General features: G+C 42.7%; 2 protein-coding genes, 1 long non-coding RNA gene and 1 pseudogene across 5 annotated transcripts; 1 reads left to right on the plus strand and 3 right to left on the minus strand.

Annotated features, from left to right (window-relative positions):
- Nucleotides 1-3,540: 3,540 nt before the first annotated feature.
- Nucleotides 3,541-5,112, minus strand: LOC133911319 (uncharacterized; annotated as a pseudogene).
- Nucleotides 3,559-10,363, minus strand: LOC133911327 (uncharacterized). Of its 2 annotated transcripts, XR_009908638.1 has the most exons (3): nt 9,447-10,363; nt 9,228-9,337; nt 3,559-3,882 (listed from the first exon to the last, which is right to left on the minus strand). XR_009908638.1 is itself a non-coding variant. In XM_062353520.1 (2 exons), exons 1-2 carry the CDS (start codon nt 9,835-9,837, stop codon nt 9,282-9,284), a joined length of 447 nt encoding a protein of 148 aa, XP_062209504.1. In that variant the 5' UTR covers nt 9,838-10,362; the 3' UTR covers nt 9,029-9,281. The 2 variants fall into 2 exon arrangements, 1 of the variants encoding a protein (XP_062209504.1); XM_062353520.1 differs by lacking the exon at nt 3,559-3,882 and having other exon boundaries at nt 9,029-9,337; nt 9,447-10,362.
- Nucleotides 10,364-11,198: 835 nt separating this feature from the next.
- Nucleotides 11,199-15,026, minus strand: LOC133911328 (hexose carrier protein HEX6-like). Its single transcript, XM_062353523.1, has 3 exons — nt 14,890-15,026; nt 13,667-13,989; nt 11,199-12,512 (listed from the first exon to the last, which is right to left on the minus strand). Exons 1-3 carry the CDS (start codon nt 15,020-15,022, stop codon nt 11,424-11,426), a joined length of 1,545 nt encoding a protein of 514 aa, XP_062209507.1. The 5' UTR covers nt 15,023-15,026; the 3' UTR covers nt 11,199-11,423.
- On the plus strand, nt 12,359-16,107 carry LOC133911329 (uncharacterized). 2 transcript variants are annotated; one of them, XR_009908640.1, is made up of 5 exons: nt 12,359-12,497; nt 13,107-13,450; nt 13,651-13,979; nt 14,777-15,099; nt 15,186-16,107. It is a non-coding gene; the product is annotated as an uncharacterized LOC133911329 (long non-coding RNA). The 2 variants fall into 2 exon arrangements; XR_009908639.1 differs by lacking the exon at nt 15,186-16,107 and having other exon boundaries at nt 12,403-12,539; nt 14,777-14,916.
- The last annotated feature ends 10,048 nt before the right edge of the window (nt 16,108-26,155 follow it).

Raw genomic sequence — 26,155 nt, forward strand, 5'->3', positions numbered from 1 at the left:
TTAAAGAGTTAACGATTTCTCTTAGTGAAATAGAGAAAATTCAATAAATAGTTTAAAGTTTTAAAAAAACTCTAGGCACTAGGGATGGCAATGGGTATATATTACTAACATGGCTACAGGTAAAAACTTACAGGCGTGGTGGGTTGTATTCTTTGGTTAGGATGGACAGATATATACCCATAAGCAGACAGTCATGAGCAAAGGAGAGGCTTACAGGTGCCCACTTCACTCATTTACCCACTCTAGGGTGCTGGCATGTGGACCCAGAATACTTGATATATAATAACTAATAGGTGCTACCCGACCAGGCTCGAACCCGGGCGCCGTATGGTCGAGTACCCGCCTTGCTGAGTAAAGGGTGTTCCAATGAAGGCAGTTTCAGTGTGTTTTCTGGCTACTCCTAGCCCCTCCAGCATTCGGTGGGTCCCTACCTTAGTCGACATGCGAGGGGATGTCTCTCCCCGTCGTCGAATTAACTTTAATAACTACTATGCTTTCCTCAAAGAGCTCAAAACCTCAACCCAATCCCCTCCCCCTTCACACTTGATCGCCACATAGACACAACCATTGCCCATATGACGTGGTGGGCGATGAGCCCTTGACATGGCTCCTCGACCTCTCCGTAACCCCTCAACCACTCTTCGCCACTTGTAGCCCTATCCACACCAAGGTCGCAAGCAACCAGCATTGATGCTTTGTTTGCCACAGCACCCCTTCCGACAAAACTGAACATTATGCTGAAGGCCAATAAACCTCTTCTACCCGATTCGGATACGACGTTAAAGGCCGCAGCACCCCTTTTACAACCCGTTGTAACTAGGAGCCCCTTCGCCGCTCATGCCCCATGATCATCGGAGCTATTATTGAAATGCTAACATGTCTGAGGACTAAATAATTAAGCAAAAGTAGACTACAGAAATACTCACTCTCTTCGCTTCCATTATGTCACGCTCCATTTCTAGGAAGCCACTTATTTTACAAAGTGCTCAGTCCTGTATGAAAAATAATTAAAACTAGAAGACAAAATGCAATTGTATGAGATTACAATTAAGATACACAGTTTCTTACTGTGAACTATTTTTCAAAGTTAGCTCCAAGATTCGATAATTTCTGTTATATCCTGATGCATCTTGATATTTGAATATTATTCTCTAACTCTTCTCACTATCGTTCGTGATTGAACCTAATCAGTGTCTTCAGTTATATTTGTCACCCATCGTACGATTGATGTTGCCATTTAGAAGAGTAGAGAGCTTTAGAATAAAATAGGCTACTCCATTTTTAGCAATTCCTGCGAGGCTCTCAAAAGATGACTTCGCATATAAGTCGATATGATGAATGTTTGCTGGAAGGATATAATCTGAGTTGGTGACACATTCCAATAAAAACTCCTCTAGTTTTTCTACAGAATACTGAAGGTGGTGTGAGAGAGCCTAAAAGAAAATAATTATTAATATTAATATTTTCTCTCGAAAACCAATAACATTTTGACTAGTTGCCTACAACTAGCGCCATAATATTGTTATGACACTAATGAAATAATACTTACAGCAAGAGGTGATGCGACTGTGCATGATTACTTTCTTTAATTGAAAATTAAACTCAAGGACATAGAAGACCAATATAAAGTAAAGTATAATATTAAAAAAGTAAAACCATCATATATCCAGATGAACCTCTCTTTATCTCAGTTAAATATTAGTACTAGTCGAAAGAAAAAAAGTATTTAGGATAAGGGCGTGTCATACATATTTTTTTTGGGTAACTGGATATCTGAGGGGAGTTAGCACTGCTTACATATGCGTATTATGAAACAAATAGAGAAAACAGGAGGATATGAGGCACATAATTTTCTAATTGTTTGACCAAAACAGAGAAAATAAGAGTACTAGTCGAAAGAAAAAAAGTATTTAGGATAAGGGCGTGTCATACATATTTTTTTTTTTGGTAACTGGATGTCTGAGGGGAGTTAGCACTGCTTACATATGCGTATTATGAAACAAATAGAGAAAACAGGAGGATATGAGGCACATGATTTTCTAATTGTTTGACCAAAACAGAGAAAATAAGATAAATCTTATTGTAGAACTCCACAGCAACCAATGTATGAAGCCATTTTACCTAAGAAATGTGTAATTCCAGTCTTCATTAAGTAGTTTACTAATGCCGACATGTGAATCCAAGACAATGGCTAAGCAATATGAGGAGATACCCACACCAATTAATACAATTTCATTGCCACAAAATAAATTATGGGCACGAACATGAATATTAGCAAATTTAGGAGAAGTTCCATTATCATAAATATGAACACATCCAAAATACAGATATTTGCGTAAAAACTGTAACTTAACTTCATAATATCCAATCGAATAAGAAAAAAGGATTTCCTGATGAGCCCTAGAGCTTAAATGACATATTTTGTTGAGAAAATATCATTACTTTGACAATAATTGGTTGTTGTAGTTTTTTGAGTGTATTGATTATAAAAATATTATCTCATATCAAGTTTAAATTATAAAATTGACAAGATCACTAAATCACAAGTGTTTGGAGCCGGAAAACAAAGAAAATCTTAAAATAATACTGTGATAGAACAAGTCCAATGAGTTTTTATCCCGTGACAAAATAATGTAAAAAGTATTAGTCTTCCACATGTAATGAGAACAAAATAACATTAACATCAAGGGCTTACAACTGCAGTTTTATAACTCGAGTGTTATGACAACCTTAAAACAAGTGAACTATCCTATAGATCTAACCAGAGAAAGCGCGCAACAAAATACAACTAAACTACAAGTAAACACCTAATCTTCTGAGATGAATGTACGGCTCAAACATAAATAGGTTTATCAAAGATGTATCCATAGTACTGACATACCAAGCATAAATTACACAAACCACTACAGATCAAATTTTCTAAACAAGAGATATCCATAATACTGAATTGACAATATTTTAGGTTCAACCAAACAAGGAAAAAATCAAGAACCTAATAAACCATTCAAGAATCACAAACTAAAAAATATATAAGCAAGCTCAAGTTAACAAATAATTATACTTTTGAAATCGAATGCATTACCTCAACCTATTAAAATAACATTATAATACATGTGTCACCATGGAACATATCACTGAAAACTCTCTAAGAATAGAACATATCAATTACTCCATTTCAAAAATATATCGCTTTACAATAATCCAAACACAATAAAAAAATTTGCACTAGTATATACAACACTATACTCATAATGGTAGATAGACTACTGAGTCAGTGACATGCAAACAACTGACGGAACTTAAAAAAAATTGATAGATCATAAACAATCTTCTAGGTTCCTTTCCATACAAAAGATTAATAAACAATTTTTTTTCAATGCATTCCTATCGGCATAACAATTATAGTACTTTCAAAACAGTACATAGAGAGATATACAACTCTACCTGTAATATTTTGATTATCTAAACCCCACATAGAGTTACCTAATAGTCTAAATTATCTACAATAATCAACAAATCATTAATCTAAAGCATGAACACTCATATAACCTACAAGCAGCAACCAACAGTAATAATGACATTGTACAGTAGATCAATCATCAATCCACGTCAAGGTAAAGAACAACAATCATTTGGGAATGTCAACCAAAAGTTAATGAAAGCAAAATAACAAATATGATTTCACCTTGTGTCCTTCAACAGCCATGATCTCCTCAATAGCCGGTGCCTCATGCGACACAACCATGCTCTCCTGCGCCTGGACACCTCCAACTCCATAGCTCCCCATTGCAGCAGCCACATCCACTGTTGCCCTCATCTCCGACTGTGCTGTATAGTAGTCCGACGCCATGATCCTGTCGAGCTTAGCCCTCACCCTAGCATCTACAGCCAAAAGGAAATACAGATAAAAGGCATATCAAAAACATACAACCCCAAATCAAATCACAGTGCAAACCCTATAGCAATCCTCACATGTTATGCCAGAGTTAGGGTAGATGGGCTCATCAGCGCGGCGGAGCCAAAGACGGGCGTGATGAGCACACGCCTGGAGAGCGTCTCGATGGGAGACGCCCACCACGGCAGCAGGACGCGAGGCGGAGGACCGCGAGAGTAGAGATCGCGTCAAGGTCGGTCTCCACGAGCAGGTCCGCTGCGTCATCCGTGACGTAGTCATAAGTGATGCAGCAGCTCCGCTCGTGGGTGCGCGCGACCATGGTGGCGACGAACTCGCTCTGCAGTTTCACGTCGAAGAGGGAGCCGAAGTAGATGAGCGAGATGAGGTCCTGGATGGATGAATCCGAGCCGTCGGAGGATGAGGAAGAAGCGGCGGCGACAGGCGCGGGGAAGGGACGAGAAGACAAACCTCGACGAGAGGGGCGCGAAGGCGCTCGAGCTCGTCGATCGACGCGGTGATGACGGGCTTGGATCGGAGCACCTCCTCCTGCTCGTGGTTGAGCGTCTTGCCGGCTGCGAGCGACTCCTCTATCTGCAGGATGCGGTTGTACTTCTTCCGCAGCGCGCGAAGGCGCTTCGAGACCACACGAAAAATCGGCCTGTCGGTGGCCTCAACAGCCGCCGCGGCGGAGGCGTTGGGGGCAGAGGAGGAGCCGGTGGGGTAGGCAGCCATGGCAGGGGGCTAGGGTTTTATGGGCGATTTGGGGAATGGGGCTTGGGAATCGAAGCGGCGAGGGGTAGGAGAGAATTGAGGCGTCAACGCGTGAGACGGGAAGGTAAGGCAATCGCGTGATCAGGTGGGCCAAATGATCGCGCACGAATCTTGAGGCATAGGTTCTCTTTGCTGCGGACTGGGGCTGGGCTGTCCATGGGCACGGTTTGGATAGACATGGTACATGAGCATTGCTTGGGCCGGGCTAGGATCCCGGTGCCAAACCTAGCCTGGATCATTAAGTCTATCTAGTCTTAGCTCAAATTTTGCATGGCAAGATAACCATCCTAAAATATTGTTCCAGGTGTTTTTAATGTTAAGTGATAAAACCCTTGCATCACTCTTTCAACCTGTTTTGAGTAGAGTTGCAAAGTAACAGTAGATTGAGAGAATGAAAAAGATGTCTTTATTGATAGATGTTATTTACATATATATATACACAGTGAATGAATGGCTAAGTGTCCGTTTGGCAGTTTGGTTGCCTCCCAAAGGGTGTCTTTCCATTTATTAACTACCAATTAGATGGTTAATTAATCACATGCTTATCTGAAGAGGATGTCTGTTCGTAACATAACCATGTGCGAACGAGCGCTAGTTCGGTTGGCACGGCGCCAGGTGCGCGCCCATGCCACCCGCGTTCAAGCCTCGGCTCACGCGTGAGTGCTCGCATCTGGGTTGTTCCCAATTAGTTTAGGAGTACGCACACACGTGCGCGTTGTCTCAAGGATTATATAACACATGTATGCTTAGGACGTGCACGCGTGTACGTGCGTTAGGTGTGAGTGTGTTGTGTGCGTCTTGTACCCCATCTCAAAAAAAACTCTTTCAACCATGTTTCATTCAGGGGATTTTGTAGTGTTGGAACACTTTGTTTCCAGAAAAGAAGCTTTTGTGAGGGCGACCCCTCTCTGCAAAATTAAACTCTACTATAAATTCTTGTTTGTTTCTACTATTACAAATAATTAAATTGTAAGTCAACTATTGTCTTTTAAGATTTAAAGAAAGTTGATTTGTTAGACTGGCCCATTAGTCCTTTTCAAGCTCTACCCTTTTTTGCATGTCCTAGTGGTCTATGATTATACGTGTCACGGTGATATTGCAAGTAATGTAATTTTGTAATCTAGAATATAGGTATCGAATTTTTTAGTTCGAGTACCGACTTATATATAGGGATGCAAATCCAACTATTCGACCTCTGCACTAATGTTAGGTGCATGCCGGTCCCTCCTCTCTCATCTCCCCTTGGTAGCTCCGCTATCCTCCTCACCTTCAATCCCACCCAGATTCAGTGTGTTTTCTCCAAGAACCTGCCTCTCCGTCACTCCTACCACCCTCATATGAGTTAATCCTCTTCCTTTTTGTCCCCTCGCGAACATCTCAGCGCCCAGCATGGATAGCGCTGATGATGGATTTGAAGCACCTTCACCCAGACTTCGCTCCAATCCACCACCTCCTCTCCCTAGTCCTCCTCCAATCCCACTCACAATCACTCCACCATCAGCGACAGCTCCTCAATCCGCTCGCCGAAATACAATACTAGACCTTTCATCCTCCTTCACAGCTATGAACCATTCTACTCCTTGTCAACTGCAGCTCATAGAAGCTCCTCTCAAGCAAGTCACAGCAAAGGAGACGGGGTTCAATTTGCTACTTAAAGTTGCAGACCCTCTTGGTCTGGCCCGAACGATTCCTTTGCAAGAGGTTAGAGCGGATCTTGCCCGAGCATGGAGAAACTGTTACTATGATATTTCCCAGGTAAAGTCAAATCTTTTCATGCCACATTTTAGGGACCAGCGAAGCATGCTCTTTGTATGGGCCTGGCAGCCATGGAATGTACGTAGAGAAACTCTGTTAATGGAGTGGATTGATATCAGAAAATCAATGTCAGCATATAAGTTTGATACTTTGCATGTCACTGTTAAGCTATATGGTGTCCCAGCCTCCCTCAGAACCATGGAGCTGCTTGATCATATGTTGAAAGAAATTGGTCAACCCTCAGCTTTGGATCCTATAACTGAAGCTATGCTTTTCAGAGATGAAGAAAGCATTACTGTTAGAGCTAAGATAAAAGTGAATGACAAAGCCACTGACAAAGTCTTGCTGAAGCTACCATCGGGCGAGATATTAACGGTATATGTGCATTATGAAAAATCACAAAAAATTGTAATTTATGTGCAACTCTATTTCACAATGTTAAGGACTGTCCAACAAGAAATGAGATGCTGCTCAAACAACAGATAGAGGGTCTAGAAGAAGAACCTTTGCCTTCTGTGATTTTTGGTACTTGGATGACCAGAGTGGCTGACATACCTCTCGAGGAAAAAAGGGCACCAGAACTTTAGTCTACTAATGCCTTGTTGTAAAGATTCCAAAAGCACTTTTCTTTAGATCAAGAAAGTTCTGATACTCATCAAGACAATAGATCACAGAGACTCCAAGGCTTAGCACAAGCAGCAGCACAAGTAACACAACAAATTAATTCTGTCATGCAGAAAAAGCAAGGAACAATGCAAGTGCAGCAGAGGAATCATGGAATCATTCAACAACAAGGGATTCATCAAGATCAGCTACAAGATAACATTGCACACATAAAGGAGACGGACAGAAATAAAGAAGATGAAATGATCAGTTACAAGATAGGTGCTGAGCAGAAAATAAAAGCAAAAATTCAAGACCAACCAGTAAAAGACTCAGCTCCGAAAGAAGGGAGAGGCAATCACTTGGTGCACATATCATGCTCCAACATTCAACTTTTTCATCCATCACATGAAGACCAATTGCAAAGTGCAGAACAGAGAGCTGAGAAGCATTTGAGTCCACTCAAAGACTTATCCTCAGTCCAACATCCATATGAGGACCCCAAAGTTCAGAGTGTTCATAATCACTCTGGCCTTTCCCCCTCAACTGTTCCTCACCCATCTCCGATCGACGACCATGGAAATCACTTGCTGGGACTTGTGCTACAGCGGCTCACTTCACCGCATCATTCCAACTCTAACTCATCATGTCCCTGGTGTCCTCCCCAGGAAAATCCTCACCATGTTGAGTATGCCTCCGGCAAATCTCAATCTGTCTGCGACTCCGTGTGCCCCCCCCCCAACTACGCCACTTCAAGTTACAAACTTCGGGCAGGATCTCGTCGAGTGATGGATCTATGATACTTTGTCACCACCCAGGATCAGGTCTCTGTCGGCGGCTTTCCCCATCCCCCTCTCCCGTAGCTCTTTTCGGTCGCAGCTCCCCGTAGAGGGGCAGAAGCGAGGGTGATCGTGAACGGCCTTGTCCTAAGCGTTCTGGCTGGGATCAGTCTCCCCTTACTGGTATTGGCTTTGATGGCTCTGCTCCTACGCGGGTTTCTACATAGGCATATGGTGTTGTAGATCAAGGAAATGATCACCGGACCCATGGAGCATATCACGGTCTAGGTGGTGGTAATGGCAAACATTGTGCTCAAGGTGATGCTCCACCCCTATCTCCAGCTTAATGCACATCTCAACAAGCTTTGGCACCGACCTCTAAGGTGCCGAGGGCGTCATGAGTCTATTGAGCTAGAACTGCCGAGGCCCGGGCGGTAGCCTTCGCAGTTCAACTATGCAGCATATCGCCTGCCTTATCTCTTCTACTAATGCGCATGTATCTTTCATTTCTGAAACAAGAAAGGTTTGAATTTCTAAATCTCAGTTGATTAACTCGTTTCCTATCAACGATTGTTTCATATTTCCAGCTCAAGGGAAATCAGGGGCCTTTGGTTGATGTGGAGGACTGATATGGATCTTTTGGTGGTAGACTCTAGTCAAAAACATGTTTGGTAAATCAGACAACAAATCTTTTCGTATGCTAAAAGGTCTAATTACGGACCTTTTTCTTTCTAAAAATGATTTTTTGGTATCACATGGGGTCCTGTCAGCTCCTTAGTTATCTAATAGACACGATTCCAATAAATTCACAGTACCTTAGATGTATTTGTAATTTCTTTTCATACGTACATCTCCTACCTTTTTTTTTTGTTAGTTTGAACTCAACTGGTTACCTTTCAACAATGAGATGTACTTAATTGCTCTCCTGAAGTGAACAGCTAATTTTTTTTAAAGCAAACTGACAACAAGATTTGTGTGTAGCCACAAATCCACAAGTAACCATTCTTCCTTACGATTCCTGGAATTTAGCTTTTGGAACAGATGAAGAGCGTAGGGACGCTAATCAGTAATCACTTCAACAAAGCATTGACTACAGGTGAGATCTGAAGTGCTAACAAATGGGTTGGGGGGGGGGGGGGGGGATTCAGCGTGTTAATTAGCCAGGGCTCTCCTCCAGTAGGACACGAGAACAACAGAGCTGAAGAAATTCGCTGCAAAGGATGTGTCATAACAAAATGCAACTCTGTGTCAGAGCAAAATGCAAGTGTTCTTATTGGTTGGCGATTTTCTTTAACTGCGTCTGGAAAACTCAGATACAGACCTCTCTGCGGCCGTCTCCTGATTTATTACAACTTGTGTAGGATATCTACTCGTACACGAGCAGCTAGTAATGAGAAGTGTAATAACAAGGATTTGAGGCTCACTCGTTGTGATCCAGATCGAGCAGGTCAGCCACGGAGTCGGACCACGCCACGAGCTTAGGGTTGTCCACTTTGGCCGAGGGAGACACCTTGGTGTAACAAGCGTGCAAGACCTGCGGGCACCAAGCCAATCAGATCGGTTAGCGACAAAAGTGCAACCAACGGGCAGCTAATAGCACGCTTGAACCAAGCAACAAGCGAAGGGAAGGAGCCAGCGCGGACCTCCTGCTGCAATGGGGCGGCGGCGCCCAATCCACGGCTGCTCGTCTCCGGGGCGGGTGATGAAGCTGGCGCCGAACCGCCGGCTGCGGCAACGGAGGCCATGCTGCGGAACAGCGTGCGGCGGCGGGCACCTCGGTGAGGCGGCGGCGATGGTGGTAAGGGAGGAGAGGTACCGGTCAGCACCGAGCGCGGCCTCGGGGAGCACGGCGTGCTGCAGGATGGGGTCGCGGGTGAGCATCTCGGCGAGCTCCCGCTGGATCTGCTTCGTTACCATCCGCATCCGCCGCTCCTTCGCCATGCACCGCACCACGCGCAGTGACATGGGCTGCGGCCGCGCGGAAACCGGCCGTGCGACGACGACGAGAAGGCGCGGCGGTGCCAGGGGCGGCATGGGAACATCGCCGGAAGCTTCGATCGGCGGAGACCGCGGGTGTGAGAAGGGGCAGATCTAGCACCCCGACGACCTCTGGCGGCCGCGGGCGCTTGGCCAGAGTTCTAGGGCTAGGGTTTAGGAGGCGGCGGCGGAAGAGGATGAGTGGGGATTTGCCTGTGAAGGAGGGCACGAGGGAGGGTGTGGGGGAGAGAGCAGAGGGAGGGCACGCGGAGCCCCGGGCCCAGCTGTCAGAGGAAAAGAGATGGAAGGTGCGGTAGGACTGAATGCAAGAATCACTAGTAGAGATAGAGAAGTAGAAATTTTAAGTAGTAGAGATTAACCCATTTGGTTTGGCACCTCCTTCCCATCTACTACATTCAATAGTCTTCCTTAAAAAAATTCAATATTCTCCCTTCTAGTTTAAAAAGGAAAAAGTATTCTTCCTTCTAAAAATCAAATACAATTGTTCCATTAGCTCATGCTCATTGTTCCACATATTTAGTGTTAGTTCCATTTGTTCAACTGTGGTGTTCCATTAATACAGATTCCATGTTCCATTATATTAGAGACGATGTTCCACTAGTCTATCTACATTGTTCCATTGGTTCACATACCATGTGTGATGGAAATCTTCGTCAACCATAGAGGGAGGTTTAGCAATAGGATTTGCGATTAAAAAAAATCTATCATCTAAACTATGTTGGTTTTTATTGGTTGAAGTTATCCTACCATCGCGATATGTGATGTGACAGTGTGAGTGTTGAAACTCTGTAATTATTATTGGCCACATGCTCTCAAGCATAAGGCCGGGATATTCTTCCATTATCTAAAAAAAGGTTCACATAACAATGTTCTATATATTATTTGTGTTGTTCTACTAGTCCATGGGAGGATAGAAAAATATAATAAATAGTTTGAAAACAGAACAATGAAAAGAGGACTTGTTATTTACATGTCGTAGGCTCTAATGAAAAGAGGACTTGTTATTTACAGAGAAACACCACTTATGGTTCATAGTAGCCTTCATGTAAAATATAAAGAACCATAAGTGGTGTTTCTCTGTAAAATATAATAAATAGTTTGAAAACAGAACAATGAAAACAAGCTTGCTATTTAGCTGCAAGGCTGGATGGCAGACTGCCGGCCCTAGTGCTGTTCCATGACACGCCTGTAGGTCTATTAGCTGTCCATATTTTTTGCTTTATCTTTGCACTTCTCCTACATACAGTGAAGAGATTATTCCAAACCCATATATAGAGCTTTATATTTTGAAAAGCAGCCATAAGCTCGTTTTGGAAAAGAAAAGCATTCGAAAGCTGATTTGATGTGCATGTGCCAGCTTGTCTTGTAGCATATGCAGAACTCTCAAAGACTCATGCTATTCGTGAAGCTGCAAAGTTCTTTATTACGTTTGTTATTATTCTGAAAGTCCATTTATAGGTTACAGAATGCCAGAAGCATCAAATTAGGAGACTAATGCAGTCACTAGTTAGGATACAATTCTGTGGCTATATACCTTGATTATACATGCAGATTTACTAATCAAAATGGTTTGTCATTTCTGCAGGTTTCACCAAATATGCCTGACCTTCAAAAGAAAGTCGCTATGTGCTGGGCAAGGCTATGCTTCCTGCCTCTCTCTCTTCCTCTTCCTCCCTTACAATCCTTTTCCAAAACCAATGCCTCCTCCAGACCTGCTCCATTTGCTCCATTGGCAGTTGCTTCGTCTCTGGCAGGAAGAAGTATACAAAGAATGTCATCACACACACCCATCCACCAAAGAGGAAGAATGTTCCGAACTTTAGATGACATAACATTGCAAGGAAGGTCTGGCCAATCACAAATGTCACCAAGAAGATCACAGCAATCACAATACTCTGCCCTGCTGACCTGATCTCCAGTGGGCAAATCTCTGTCGGGACCAAATAGGTCAGAGGTCCCCAAGACCATGCAAAGCCTGCAACAAACACACACATGATGATCAAGACTAAATATGCATACTCCTTTTCCATTCCTCCATGGTCCTTGAACTTTGCAGCTAGGACTGCTCCAACTGTGATCTGTGACAAGATCATCTGAACGCCACCCACTAGAAAGAGCTTCCTACGTCCAAACTTGTCAACTAAAATCATTGCTACAATGTTAGCTACTGTTGCACAGATGCGTGTGACGACCGCTGACATGAGGGATGCACTCTCCTTGAGCCCGATGGTCCGGAACATGACTGGTGCATAGAAATTGATCACATTAATTCCGGTGACCTGGTTAAAGAAAGGAACCAACAGTGCTATGACAAGTTGCGGCCTGTACTTCCTCTTGAAAATGTTCCGGAATGGGTGTCGGATTGTCCTCGAGACATTACTAGCAGAGACCAAATCAGCAAGCTCTTTCTGAATTCTAGTTGTGCCACGTAGCCTCTGGAGCAGGATCTTTGCCTCATCAATGTTGCCGTCACGTTGGATTATGAAGCTGGGCGTCTCAGGCAGGAAGATTGCGCCAATAGTAAGGAACGCAGCAGGGACAGCAGCCAGGGATAGAGATATTCTCCAGCCCCATCCGTCTGCAATTTTCTCAACGCCGTAGTTGATGAGGTTTGCAATGAGGATTCCAATGCTGATGCAGAGCTCAAAGCCATTGCTGATGGCACCACGGTACTGTGGTGGTGCCATTTCTGATAGGTACAGTGGAATTGACTGCAAAAGGGTATTTTGCCGTATCAGGTTAATGCTCAGTATTTATTTCCTAGTGTGATATATCATCCTGAACAAATATGCTTTCTGAAAGCACAAGAATATCCCTTCTAGAATACGAATCTGGAAAAGGTTAGATGACATAAAGTTTCAAGGGCGTATTTTATTTCTTTTTTCAAAAACCATTGTGCATGGAGTAACTATTTAGTGAATCTTTTTGAAAGCTCAATCTATTTAGTGATTTTCATATTCTCCTTTGTCTGTTCTGGCTTTTGATTTAGGCATATAAGATACAACTATAGCACGTTCAGACCCTGGTCTAGTTTGTTACTAAAGGCTTCACTGTACATGTAATAACTGAAGAGCCAAATTTAATACAGAAATATTTTGTGCATTCCATTTTTTTAGGGGGGGGGGGGGGGACATTTTTTATGTACCGAACAATGCATTAATTCATTTTGGCCACAAGAAGTGTTGAACCTTGACTTAGTGGACTGAGTTTTCAATGCTAGTGATGCACATGAAGAAGACTGCTCAATTGACTTCGATTATGAACACTTGAAATTCTCCAAATGGAACTTTTCTTTTTTCCTTCAGGTAATAAAGGGACCACATATGGGTACTCTCCAGACAGTATATTTGCGCCACTTGCCGATTTTGACAAGGACAGAAGAGGACCTAGCAATTTGGCTGTGGCTAGCTTGGAGTGGTTAGGTAAGAAAGGCACAGCTGTTACTTCAGAAAATGAATTTCACACTCTAATTTTGGGCGTGTACTAACACTGTGTGGTAGCGTCGACTTAGAAAAATTACTCGGATGACTTGTCAACAAAGGACGGATGGATGCTCTGTCTGGGACCCCTGCAGTCTGCAACCTCTTGTTTTGTGTCGAAGTTGTATGTGGAGTATGCTTGTCTGGCACAGAAAGAGATTTGTGATTGGGTAGGAATATACCACTCCGCTGCTAGTTGGATTACAGAAAAATTTATGCATGCATACCAAACTATCGTTATCTATTATTAATGTCTGTGTCCTGTCGGTCGTGTGAATTGTATATATCACAGGATGCATTGCATATTTGCATTGCATGCGATAGGATGAGAATGAGTAGTCTTGAGTACGTACATTGTGAAAAATTGCAGGATATATGTATCTTACCTGGTTGGTAAAGCCGAGTCCTATGCCGAGGAGGATCCTGTTGAGGAGGAGCATGTATATGTTGACGGCTGCCCCGCCGAAGACTGAGCCGGCGATGAAGACAGTGCCTCCGATGAGTATGGATGCGCGGCGGCCGAACCTCCCGGTGACGGATGAGGCGAAGAGGGTGGCGACGAGGCCAGCGACGTAGAGGGAGGAGGTGAAGACTGTAAGGAGCTCGCTGTCGAAGCGGCAGTAGTTGCTGACGTTCTTGTCCCCTTTCATCTGGTGGTACACGTCCGGGAAGAACTTGTTGAGGAACGACTCCATCGAGGTGACCCCCCCTGACAGTAATATATAGAATCTCAACTCTTGCTCAATTACTTTCACCAGTATAATCTATGGCCCATGCATGTTGCATGAACCAACTGACCAAAGCACCGGTCGGCATGAATCTATCTCCTTATTTTCTGTTTGTGGTATCCTAGTGAATTTTTGGGGTACATTATTAGCAAGTTGATGAATTATCGTACATGCTTTTTTGCACCGTATTTCTTGGCCCATAATAATATGGCTCTTTTGATGGAGTACAAAGCAGTTGGTAAGCATTATGACATCAATAGGGTCTTCAATATGACACTTTGATTAATAATATCTATAAAAGTATATTATTTCAAATAAATAGAGTTATGTATTATGAATGGTATTTTAATTTCATGATAATTCTAGTAGCATCAACCATATGTTTTTTTAGTTATTAATGGTCAAAGCTGAAAAGATTTGACTGAAGGCAAACAACTTATATTTGGGATCAGAGGTAGTCGTCAGGTTCATTTTCATTCAGGAAAACAGCAGTAGTACAGTTGAGCATCATAAAGTGTCGGTTGCATCCATATAGATATGTTCCATGGATGTATGAATTGATGATCAAATTAATACTAGGTTGGTAGGCGAGTTGAAGTAAAGCTAGCCCCGCATGCACAAGTAAATGTCGAGGCCCATTCATCATACAGTCAATAGTAGTACTGGCCGGAGCCCCCATCGAGCGCAGCAGCAGCAGCAGCTTATAAATGGTTTGTTGCTTAATTTGTGGCCTAACCTAACCGTGTTAATTTCTTCCTCTGCATGCAGCCGATGCATCGTATATCTTGCTAATAGCAAGAGACAATGATGCTAGCTCTAGCTGGAAGGAACAAGGAGAGGCAGGAACTGAAGCTCGCTCGCATTCTACTGTTGGTAGGTACCTGAGATGCCGAGGTCATAGCCGAAAAGGATGCCGCCGCTGCCGGCGACGATGCAGGAGAGGACGACGAAGGACGTGACCCGGCCGTTGTAGCCGGCGCCGGCGGGGCCTTCCACGAAGGCGCCTATTGCCATAGCAGCTGAGCCGCCCGCCTTGTGCTTAAGCTGTCAGTCAGTGCAGAGCAGATGGATGTATGAGCGGCGGGATGGAGGTGCCTGCCTGCCTTGCCTATTTATTGTCCAAGCTGCTCCTGCTCTGCCGTCTGATCCATCCATTCCCTTCTCATCTGGCGAGCAGGCAGGCAGTTGTGTACCCGCTGTGGCAATGTCGATGGTGTGACCTGACCTGACCGGCCTCTTTCACTCAGAGAGTCGAGACAAAAGTGGAATTCAAGGCAAAATATATCTTAGTTTATTTATAATAAGTGATTGATATTGATATTTATTTTGTTTGATTTTTGGTTTTATATGAGTTTTGATGCTATTTGAATTGATTTGAGATTTTATTAGAGCATATTGATTATGGATTAATTGAAATTAAAGTTAGAGATATGTGTTTGCTTGTCTTATGGTGTGCAGGTGATGGATGCAATTTGACGGTTGACAGTGGGATGATTGGGGCTAAATGGAGTTTTTGGTGTCGGACAATTAAGGAGGTCGGACGGAGTCAATGGTGATTTTAGCTGAACACGTGGAGATCAAACAAAGTATGAAAGACGGATAGAGACGGTTTGTTGATAAAATCAAGCGAAGGGGATGCCGATGCAAGTGACAAGGTGGCCCGAGGGATCGAGAGCGAGAGAGACTTTTTGGTAGTCAGAATCGTATGATGAAGTACACGCGTCGACATCGAAGCGCTTATTTAAGATGTAAGCAAGGCGGTGAGTCACGCTTTGAGAAGCGTGCAAACAGTTTCGCGATTTGGCTTTAAAACCATGGGAGGACTAGAGGAGTACGTGGTACCATCGTGAAGCTTGCGTCAAAGTGAAGCTAAGTCGTGAAGATGTCGCAGACATTCGATGAATGAAGGAAAAAATAGATCAAAATACCCTCGGTGGTAGGTAGGAGGTGTACTATAAGATAACTTGAGCCATTTTATGCCATCTATTTGAGAGCTTGGAAGTAGACTTTTAGAAAAGAGAATAATAAGTGTTTAGCCTATGTAATAGGTGAGAGTTTTGAGAGATAAATCTTTGTAATCTGTCCAAAATAGAGCTGATCTCTTTGAGTAATGAAGTTCATGTTTTTTCATATGTTTGAATTCTTCTCATTCTAGTTTCTCTCTATTGGTTTCCTTACAAGTTTACAAATTTTTCGGTTTTGATTTTTATTTTGGTTTTTTTAAAAAAATTTCAGCACTTTGTGATGTCATTATTCTTATTGCTAGAGGTATAAAATTCGTATACACACGTTTATGTGATAGAGTATTGAATTACCTTGCCTTTAGATAATCAATTTAGAGAGTTTCGTTGCTCGGTGTTCATCTTTTTTTTGTTTCTTTGTAAATTGTGATCTTTCGAGTGCTAAGACATATGAGTTGATCTTAAATGGAACCTATAGTTTATGTACCATTTGTAGAGTCGTGTTGTCTCGATTTTCTCTGGTTAAAATTTCTCTTTATTTTTTGCGTCTATTTGAGTTTTAAGATACGTTGATTAATCTAAATAGGAGGAGATTATCAATTTTACCAGGAATAAATTTATTAAAATAACTATTTATTCTACTTTAATGGTCAATCTTGCTCTAATAAGCGGTCGTCACGGGATAGATCATAGATGGCTGTGCTGGCACTTCAAGCATAGTGGCATGGACTCTGCTCTGCTGCTACTTTTGTTTTCTCTTGGACCTACTACTGCCTGGATGATGCGATGCCATGCAGCAAGGGACCACACGTCAGCTCTGTTTTGCTCTTGCTCTTGCTGTGTGTAATGAGTGAGCAGCACGTACGTCATGGATCTGTGGCAGCATGCGCGCGCGATATGTGGCCATGCCATGCATGCATCCGCCCGTGTTCAGGGGAAAAGGTTAAGCAGCTGAATTAATTTACTGAGTGTTAACTAGGAGTATTTGAACCTGTATGCGCCGTGCATGGCGATTATTTGACAGTAACATTTTGCACCGCATTACTTTACGAAAAGGAAACAAAAACGTAGGATAGAAGATTCTCTCTAGCTATGCTAGCCTTTTTTTCTTTCTCTCTCTTCGCGTCGCATTGCATTGCAGGTAAGAAAAGGGACTGTTGTACTAAAGTTGTGAATTGTGATGTGACGAGTATATTATACATATATAGTTACATCGATCCATTGTGCTTAAATGTAGTAAGTAGGTTGCCTCTGTTTCGCAGAATTGTGTATTTGAAATTGTGTATGAAATATTTACGAGTGTGTCAGTATATAGAGTATACAAGAGATATGAGACAATGTAATGAAATTGTAAATTTTATTTATTTATATTGAATTCGTAAAGTACATATTTCGATTATAAAGTTTTACTCCACAACACACGCTATCTGACTATATTTATGATCTGACGATTGCTTTATCTTGGTTCTCGGGGCTTCGTAAAGCTCTCCGGTTAATTACGTCCGTCCTCAGGCTACCTCCGATTGAGCTGCACTGGCGGTCGTTGTATTGAGATCATCTTCGAATCTGCAAGGTTGTAGTCACACACAACAAAAACCAAGCAAAATAAGCATTAGAAATCAAAAAGCGGTAGACAACGGGATAACAATCTAACATGAGCTTTCTGGACTGTTTATGTATCCCGGATCATCATCGGCCACGTAGGCCTCAGAATTGTGTATGTTCTACGAATAGGTGAGCTAGGAGCACGGCATGACGTGTAGCTTCTACCGGAAGCGGCGGTATGGCCACAACCAGGAGCTCCGACGTCGTGCTTGACTCACTAACTCACTCTTCGGGCCTCGGATTTGTCCTCATCAGCCGACTAAAGGCAACAGGCGACGTGCCACAAAGGCGAGGTGATCACTTGTGGGCCAGGCAGGCTCCTGCCGCAATGGCATTGTATTCTGCAACTAACCTCATCGAACAGTCACACAGGCATTATGCCACAGAGGAAAAAACACACAAAGGTCCGGGTAATCACCATTGAGCCACAAAGGCAATACATCTCATTAGGCAACATTAGGGTAGGCATCAGCAAGCCACCAAGCTGTAAGTGACAAGAACACCAACACCAAGCTACTAGAGAGCTCTCATCCATATTGGAAAGACAATGCCAAGGGCATCAAGCCACTGGGCATCAGCACGATGATATCATAACCAACAAAATGATATAGGCGCAGGAAGTATATAATCAAGCTCATCCCAACAGCTGCAAATAACATCTCAAGCCACCACAGAAGGGGCAGGATCCATTTTATTAATAACCAGCCGCCCTCCCTATAATCTGAGCTAACAGATGTCCACACCACCCAGGAGGTAAACCAACGTGGCACTAATCACAGAAGCAACAGTGCCTCGATGAGGTAAACCAACATAACCAAATGCACAGAACGGTAACCAAACATAAGTAGAATGAAACCATAGCAGCCTGGTCATAAGCGAGGCACCGCGGTGTGTACAGAAACGAGTTATAGCGGCCGATCCACGAGTGAGACACAACGGCACGTGGCGGTATGATGGCACACACAGACAGAGAGATAATAGCATGGCCGGGCTAGCAACATCACGAGATCCACGGCCCGGCACCGATACTGTCAGAGGCTCGCCGAATTTGCCATGGCCAGGGATTGAACGGAGCATGGTGCGGCACCGGCTGGCCTCAATGGCACAACCGCAAGTACATGGAGCAAGAGCACGCCGACGCGAAGGCCGAGGACAAACGTGAGCAAGACACTAGCATATGCACGGCACAACGGCCTGTCATCGTAGAGAGGCAGCATCAGCGGCATGACACATCACAGACAGAGAGAACGCGGCAGCCGACCTTAGTTTTAGCATCACTGGCCGGCAGCGAGCAGGAGGACAGCAACGGGGTGACCTCAGGCTTCTTCATCATTGGCGGCACACGGCAAGCATAAACATGGGCAGCAATAGCACCACGGCGCGACGATCGGGGACATGCACGAGCCAAAACAGCAGTATATGCATGGCACGATGATCGGCAACCACATGCACGACCGAGAAGAAAGGGGACAGGGGAGAATCACAGCCGGGACTCACCACGAAAAACAAAGGCGGTGACAAAGTTCGGGTCGTCCAACATCCCCATCGGCAGCAATGATTCACCTCGAGGACGGCGATAGAAAGCTCGGTGGCATGGCTTGGTGCGCCGCGGGGCAGCACGTGTAGGCGCAGCAAGGGCTCGGCCCTTCTTCCTTGGCACAGGACGGCTCGGCCACTGGCAGAGGGAGGAGAAGGCGGCGCACAGCAAGAGCAAGGGCGTCGACCGATAGTGGCGAAAGGCGGCGGCGCAATGTGGTAGAGCTCCCGCCTGTCCTCGCCCAAAAACTCCCCTCCTCCTGGGCACCCCCTCCCTGCTTTATATCGGTGGCACGTGGTTCCCTCGAGAGGAGATAAGAAGGAATCCGATCGAGGGCACGGATTTGGGGGAAGAGATAGGAACGGGGAAGTGATAAGCACGGACGTACGCGGCGGCGAACTACCGGCCAGAGGAGAGGGGAAAGGGGGGTGTGCTACGCGCAGAGGAGGTGGCGGCGCCCCCTAGGGCTACCTTGATTTGGGGCGTGAGCAGGAGAGGGGCCAGCGGGTGGCGGCGCAGGTGGTGCGGCGCTCTTGGGCCAGGGGAGAGGCGGGGCTGGTGGCGGCGGGCCCAGGGAGAGGAGAGGGCAGCTCGGTGGAAAGGGAAAGGGGGGTGGCGGCGGCGCCTAGGAAGAAGGAGATGGGGGTGGCCCTGCGCCTGGCTAAGCGAAGAAGAAGGAGAGGATAAGGAGAGAGGGGAGTTTGGGCCGACTCGAGCCGGGAAAGGAGAAGGTGGCTGGGCCGGCTCTGGCCCGGAGAGGCAAAAAAGGAAAATGGCCAGGCTGGCCAAAAGGACAGTAGGCCCGCTAGCTCTTTTTTTTCTTTTTCTTTTTTGTCTTATGTATATGTGTATGTACTCGGTACAAATACACGATAAAATGGTATCGTACAGCCTCAATATTACTTCACCTAGGAGTCCTAAAAACTGAGGACTAGCTCACGGAAAGAAGTCATCTGTGAGAAAAATAGAAATAAAATGATATGTGTTGAATTGGGTCCGGTCCTCAAACACAATATACCGGACAATATCTTAAGGATTGTTTTCCGAGAAAAAATCGCGACGAGATGGCCTTTCAATAAAGCCAACAAATTGAAGGCGAAGACAGCCACGATAGATGGAGTGCGACGACTTGATGAGATGACGGCGCGATTTATCAAAGTTAGTGTGCTAGCTTTGTCGCTCAAGTTGCAGATGGAGAGGAGGACGTATCATGCAGAGACGCAGACACCCAGCATTGCTTTATTTCCTTTGCAAAATGATGTGATCCATGGAAGTGAAAAAGGAGTAGTTGCATGGACCATGGACTGGACAACGGAACACTGTTACCTCTTATTAGCTGCTACAGTAGTAACTAGCTAGCTAGTGCCTCCTTGTTTTTCAACTCAACCTGCTGGTATCTATATTATTCGATCGGCGCTTTCGACCACATCACTAAAAGACGAAGCATTATTGGCGATAATGGATGGATGTTTGGCCTGGCCTCATCACGTATGGTGCATATGGCTATGCATGGCACCACTCCTCTATACTACTACAAGAGAGATATTTTGGAAAATAATATCTCCCCTAAGACTAACAAACATTAAATTTGACATCAATCTTGATTTATGAAAACCTTCCTAAACCTGTTTTGCAAAACCAACCATTGCATAAAAACCAGCTTTTCGCTAACACTAAGCCGTATTATCTTATCCTTAGATAACTCTCATGAACATCTATCAACTCTTAAAATAGTGTTAGGATTTGCTGAGTATCTTAAATACTCATTTTTGCTTGTTCATTCAGATGAAGAACCAGAGTATGACTTTGGCAATGACGGTGAAGAAGAATAAGTGAAGACTAAGACTACTTCCACACCTAAGTTGCCTGTAGGTTAATGGCTACCTTTAGTTCCACTGTTATTCTTCTTTCAATAAGGCATGCCAGCCATGGTTTGTATTGAACTTTGTGATGTAAGACTTATAAAGACTTTATTTAAGGTACTGTAATACAATCGATGTATGGTTGTGATGTCAATATATTGGAAATATGCATATTAACTATTGATCCAAGGACATGGAACCAAGGTCTAACAAGCAGCTTATAACAACTCGAGACCATATATAGGCAGTGTGAGGATCGGTGACATCCTAAGAGGGCGAGAGAGGTGAACTAGGACACTTAAAAACTAATTGCTCTAAAAACTTCACAAGAAAAATCTATCTCAATTTTTCTTTTTACTAACATTGATGAACCTGCACCAATACTAACATTGATCTTTTTCTCTGTACTGTCTCTCCGGATCCCTCCACACTACACCAGTCCTACATACCGTCGAGTTCCAAAAACGTGGCCTCCCTCATGCACACATCATAGTGTCGGTTTCTCAAGACACTTCACAACCAACAGCTGCATTTATTGATTCATTCATAAGTGCAGAGATCCCTGATCTAAACATTGATCCTCTAGGATACACATTAGTCGCTGAGCACATGACACATGGCCCATGTGGTAAAAATCACCGTGATAGTCCTTGCATGAAAAATGGCAGATGTTCTAAAAGGTACCCTAAATCCTTACAACCTGAAACCACGATTGAAGAGAATGGCTTCGCAGTGTATAAAAGACTTGCCAATGATAGATACATCCAAAAAGGGAACACGAGGCTAAATAATCAATGGATAGTTCTCTACAATATGTACTTGCTAAAAAAATTTCAGACCAATATAAATGTAGAATGGTGTAACAAAGGCATTTTCATCAAATATTTATTCAAATACGTAACAAAGGGTTCAGATTGTGGCAAAGTTTATATCGAGAGAATAAGAAACGGCCATGATGCACCATACGATACTGAGACTCAAACCATAAATGAAGTTAAAGAATACTTAGATTGCCGCTACATCTGCGAACAAGATGCATGTTGGCGAATATATGGATTTGATATCCATAGACATTTCCCGGCGGTGGAACGACTCCCTGTGCATTTGCCACATGAAAATAACATAACATATAATACTGATGCTAATTTATCCGCAATAGTCTCACAAGAATTTCTGCGTAGAACAATGTTAACTGAATGGTTCGTCGCTAACCAAACATACCCTCAAGGGAGAAATCTAACATATTGCGAATTCCCTTCAAAATAGCGTTGGAATGAAACACTAAGAATATGGCAACCTAGACAGATAGGATCAAAAATAGGTCGTTTATATTATGTGCATCTATCTATTGGCAAGCGTTATTACTCAGAATGCTACTAATGATTGTTAAAGGCGCGCAAAGTTATAATGATGTGAAAACATACAACACCATTACATATCCAACATTCAAAGACGCATGCAATTCCCGTGGCCTACTTTGCGATGATCAAGAATGGTACAATGCTTTTGACGAAGCAGCAGCCTGGGCTACCTCCGCACAACTAAGGCAGCTATTTGTTACAATGTTGCTTTTCTGTGAGGTCAATGACGAATACACACTCTTTGAAAAAGTATGGCGAACGTTAGCCGATGATATCCAATATAAATTTAGGCAGGTCATCGACAATCAAAACTACCAAATGTCTGATTCCGAGCTTCGAAATTATTTGTTAGATGATCTTTTAGCTCTATTTGCAAAGAATGGGGGCAGAATTAGAGATTACAGCTTACCACAAAGATCTGAAAACTTCGGAGTAACGTGTGCTAATCGATTTATAGACGAAGAATTATCATATAACATCGAAGAACTAATACTTGAATCAGATCATTTAGTTTCAAATCTTAATGATCAACAACAACATGCCTTCAAATGCATAACAGATGCAGTCCTAAATAACACTTCTGACTTCTTTTTCGTTTCTGGTTATGAAGGTACCGGCAAGACCTATCTATGGAATGCTATAGTCACATACTTACGAGCACGAAAAAAAATTGTGCTTACTGTTGCTTCTTCTGGTGTTGCATCATTACTATTGCCAGGCGGCAGAACAGCACATTCTCGATTCAAAATCCCTTATGACATAGATGCCACCACTGTTTGTGATATCAAACGCGGCACGATGCTTGCTGAGCTTATTGAGGCAACTTCGTTAGTCATTTGGGATGAGGCCCTAATGACACATAGAACAGCGTTTGAAACCCTTGATAGAATATTTCGTGATTTATTATCGTCTCAATCACCACACATCCAACATGTTCCCTTCGGTGGCAAGATTGTTGTCTTGGGAGGTGATTTCAGACATATCCTACCAGTCATTGAGGTTGGTTCCAGAGCACAAATCGTAAATGCAACAATAGTAAATTCTCCTCTTTGGAATAACATATCTATTTTAACATTAAACAAAAATATGAGGCTCCTTTCCCCATGTTTAAATCCACAAGCTCAACAAGAGATTGCTGAGTTCAACAAATAAGTGCTAGATCTAGGTGAAGGCAAACTAGAGGCGATTGCACATGAAGACGAATTAGAGCCCACGTGGATACAAATACCTCATGACCTGTTACTTATGGCCAGCGATGACAAAATCACTTGTTTAGTTGATGCTATATACTCAGATTTGAAAATAAACTTTTCTGATATTTCATATCTTCGTGCAAGAGCTATACTAACTCCAACAAATGACTTAGCCGATCAAATAAATGCACACATAGTATCTCTTATTCCTGGCAATGAAAAAGAATACCTTAGTTGTTACAAAATATCAAAAGCACAGAGTGTTCATGATTCATATGACTTGCTATATCCCGTTGAATTCTTGAATTCGTTAAATGGAAATAATTTTCCACCTCATAAACTGCACCTTAAAAAAGGAGTTCCAATAATGTTACTTCGCAATTTAAACCAATCTGGTGGCTTATGCAATGGAACACGCTTAATAGTTACAACTATGGGCGATGTGATTATTGAAGCACAAATAATCACCGGGACTCATACATCGCAGACTGTATATATTCCACGTATTTGCTTAACGCTAAAGAATTCCAAATTACCATTTATACTCGAACGCCGTCAATTTCCCATAAAAGTATGCTACGCTATGACCATTAATAAAATCTAAGGGCAAACACTAAATAAAGTAGGCGTGTACTTAAGAAAATCTGTTTTTAGCCATGGGCAACTATATGTCGCAGTATCCCGTGTTACCTCAAAAAAAGGCCTAAAATTATTAATAGAGGATGACGATGGAAACTGCACCAATACAATACATAACATAGTTTATAAAGAAATACTGCGATTTATCTTACCTACATCTACTTCATTATAGAATAAATATACATTCCTCCACAAAGCAAGAAAAAATTAAGAAAAATAAAAGAGCGTGCGAAAAAAAAACTGCCACCTCTATACTACACATGACTAAAAATGCGTATTGCAGCGTCACAGGTAAGCACCAGACTTATTTTTACATTCAAACACTCAGATGCCAAAGATAAGCTCCAGCAGTTATTTCTAAAAATGAAAGGTACACTTAAGCAATTATTTATAATCTGTTCTTTTTCATCTGCAACCATTATTTATATCCTCTTGACACAAGTGATTTATATTCATTAATCAATACAACACCTCTACTATTATCTAACATTTTCAATGAGTGTACAGCTTCCAGGTTTCCAAGATGCCATTTGATCTGCTCCCCACGCTGCACCCAAAATCTAAGCACTGGGTAATTTGTGTGCGTGCTTCACGCAAATGGGAGTACCGTGGTGGCACCGATGATGGGCTAATAGCACATGTCGACCTCGTTCTTGCAAATGAAAAGGTACCAAGCCTCTTCTCTATGCATCTTGCACATTTTCCTATTATACATCTTACTAAACACTCCATTTAAAGCCTTCCTGGATTTTCGCACATGCCCTGAAATACTTGCTTCATAATACAAATTGCTAACCTTCAGTTTGGAAAACACAAGGTCATACCACATACACTGAAGCAACCAATTTTCACATGCAGATTAAACCTGCTCCACAAATGTCCACCTTATACTTGCACGTGCAAATATACTGGCATTCCAAAATTTTCTCACACGCTCTAAAATACACACCTGATAACACAAAACACTAACCTCCATTTCAAAAAAATACAAGAGCATACACATATATTAAAATATTCAGTTTCAAAATAAATATTAAAACTACTTTGCAAATGTACATCTTATTCTTGCGCATACAAATATAGTAGCACACCTCTTTACATATGTTACACACTACACCGTCATGCATCTTAGCATATCTTTCATCCATATAATTCATACTAAATTTACACACATATTTCTAAAGCAATCACTTGCTGTCAAAAGATGCTAGGCCACTTTTACATCCACTTTTCCACAATTTTTTTATCATGCATCTCACTAGACCTTCTATTTAAAATCTTACCAAATTTTTGCCCATGCTCTAAAATACTTGCTTGATAATACAAAATACTGACCTCCAATTTGAAAAACACAAGAGCATACCATATATACTAAAATACCCAACTTTCAAATACACATTAAAATTACTTTGCAGATGTGCGCCTTATTCTTACACGTATAGATATGCTAACATTGCTGAATTTTCACACCTGCTCTAAAATAGTTACTTGACAATGCGAAACACTAATCTTCACCTCAAAAAATACAAGGCCGTATCACATATACTGAATTTGCAGATATACACCTTATTCTTCGACATACAGACATGCTAGCGCATTTCTTTACATACTTTGCACTCTATACCATTGCACATCCTAACATATCTTCCAACCATATAGTTATTACTGAATTTACACACATAGCTTTGCATCTTACTGACCATCGCATTTAAAGCCTAACTGAATTTTCACGTATACTCTAGAATACTGGCCCCATAACACAAACCGCTAACCTTCAGTTTCAAAAACGCAAGCACATACCAGATATACTAAAATACCTAATTTTCAAATGCACATTAAACCTACTTCACATATGTCCATCTTATACTTGCACATATAAATATACTAGCGCTCCAAAATTTTTGCACGCGCTCTAAAATACTTACTTCATAGTGGAAAACACAAGCCTTCGATTCAAAAAATGCAAGAACATACACATATACCGAAATA

The sequence above is a fragment of the Phragmites australis genome, chromosome 3 (genome assembly GCF_958298935.1).
Source record: "Phragmites australis chromosome 3, lpPhrAust1.1, whole genome shotgun sequence".
Classification (NCBI taxonomy): Eukaryota; Viridiplantae; Streptophyta; class Magnoliopsida; order Poales; family Poaceae; genus Phragmites; species Phragmites australis.

Bases quoted from the DNA above. Each gene is read 5' to 3' on its own strand.
- LOC133911328 (XM_062353523.1), bottom strand. From the start codon at position 15,022: ATGGCAATAGGCGCCTTCGTGGAAGGCCCCGCCGGCGCCGGCTACAAC. The intron at 13,990-14,889 runs GTACCTACCAAC...TATTACTGTCAG, and splicing joins CTATGACCTCGGCATCTCAG to GGGGGGTCACCTCGATGGAG. The intron at 12,513-13,666 runs GTAAGATACATA...ACCCTTTTGCAG, and splicing joins GACTCGGCTTTACCAACCAG to TCAATTCCACTGTACCTATC.
- LOC133911327 (XM_062353520.1), bottom strand. From the start codon at position 9,837: ATGCCGCCCCTGGCACCGCCGCGCCTTCTCGTCGTCGTCGCACGGCCG. The intron at 9,338-9,446 runs GTCCGCGCTGGC...TGGTGCCCGCAG, and splicing joins CCGCCCCATTGCAGCAGGAG to GTCTTGCACGCTTGTTACAC.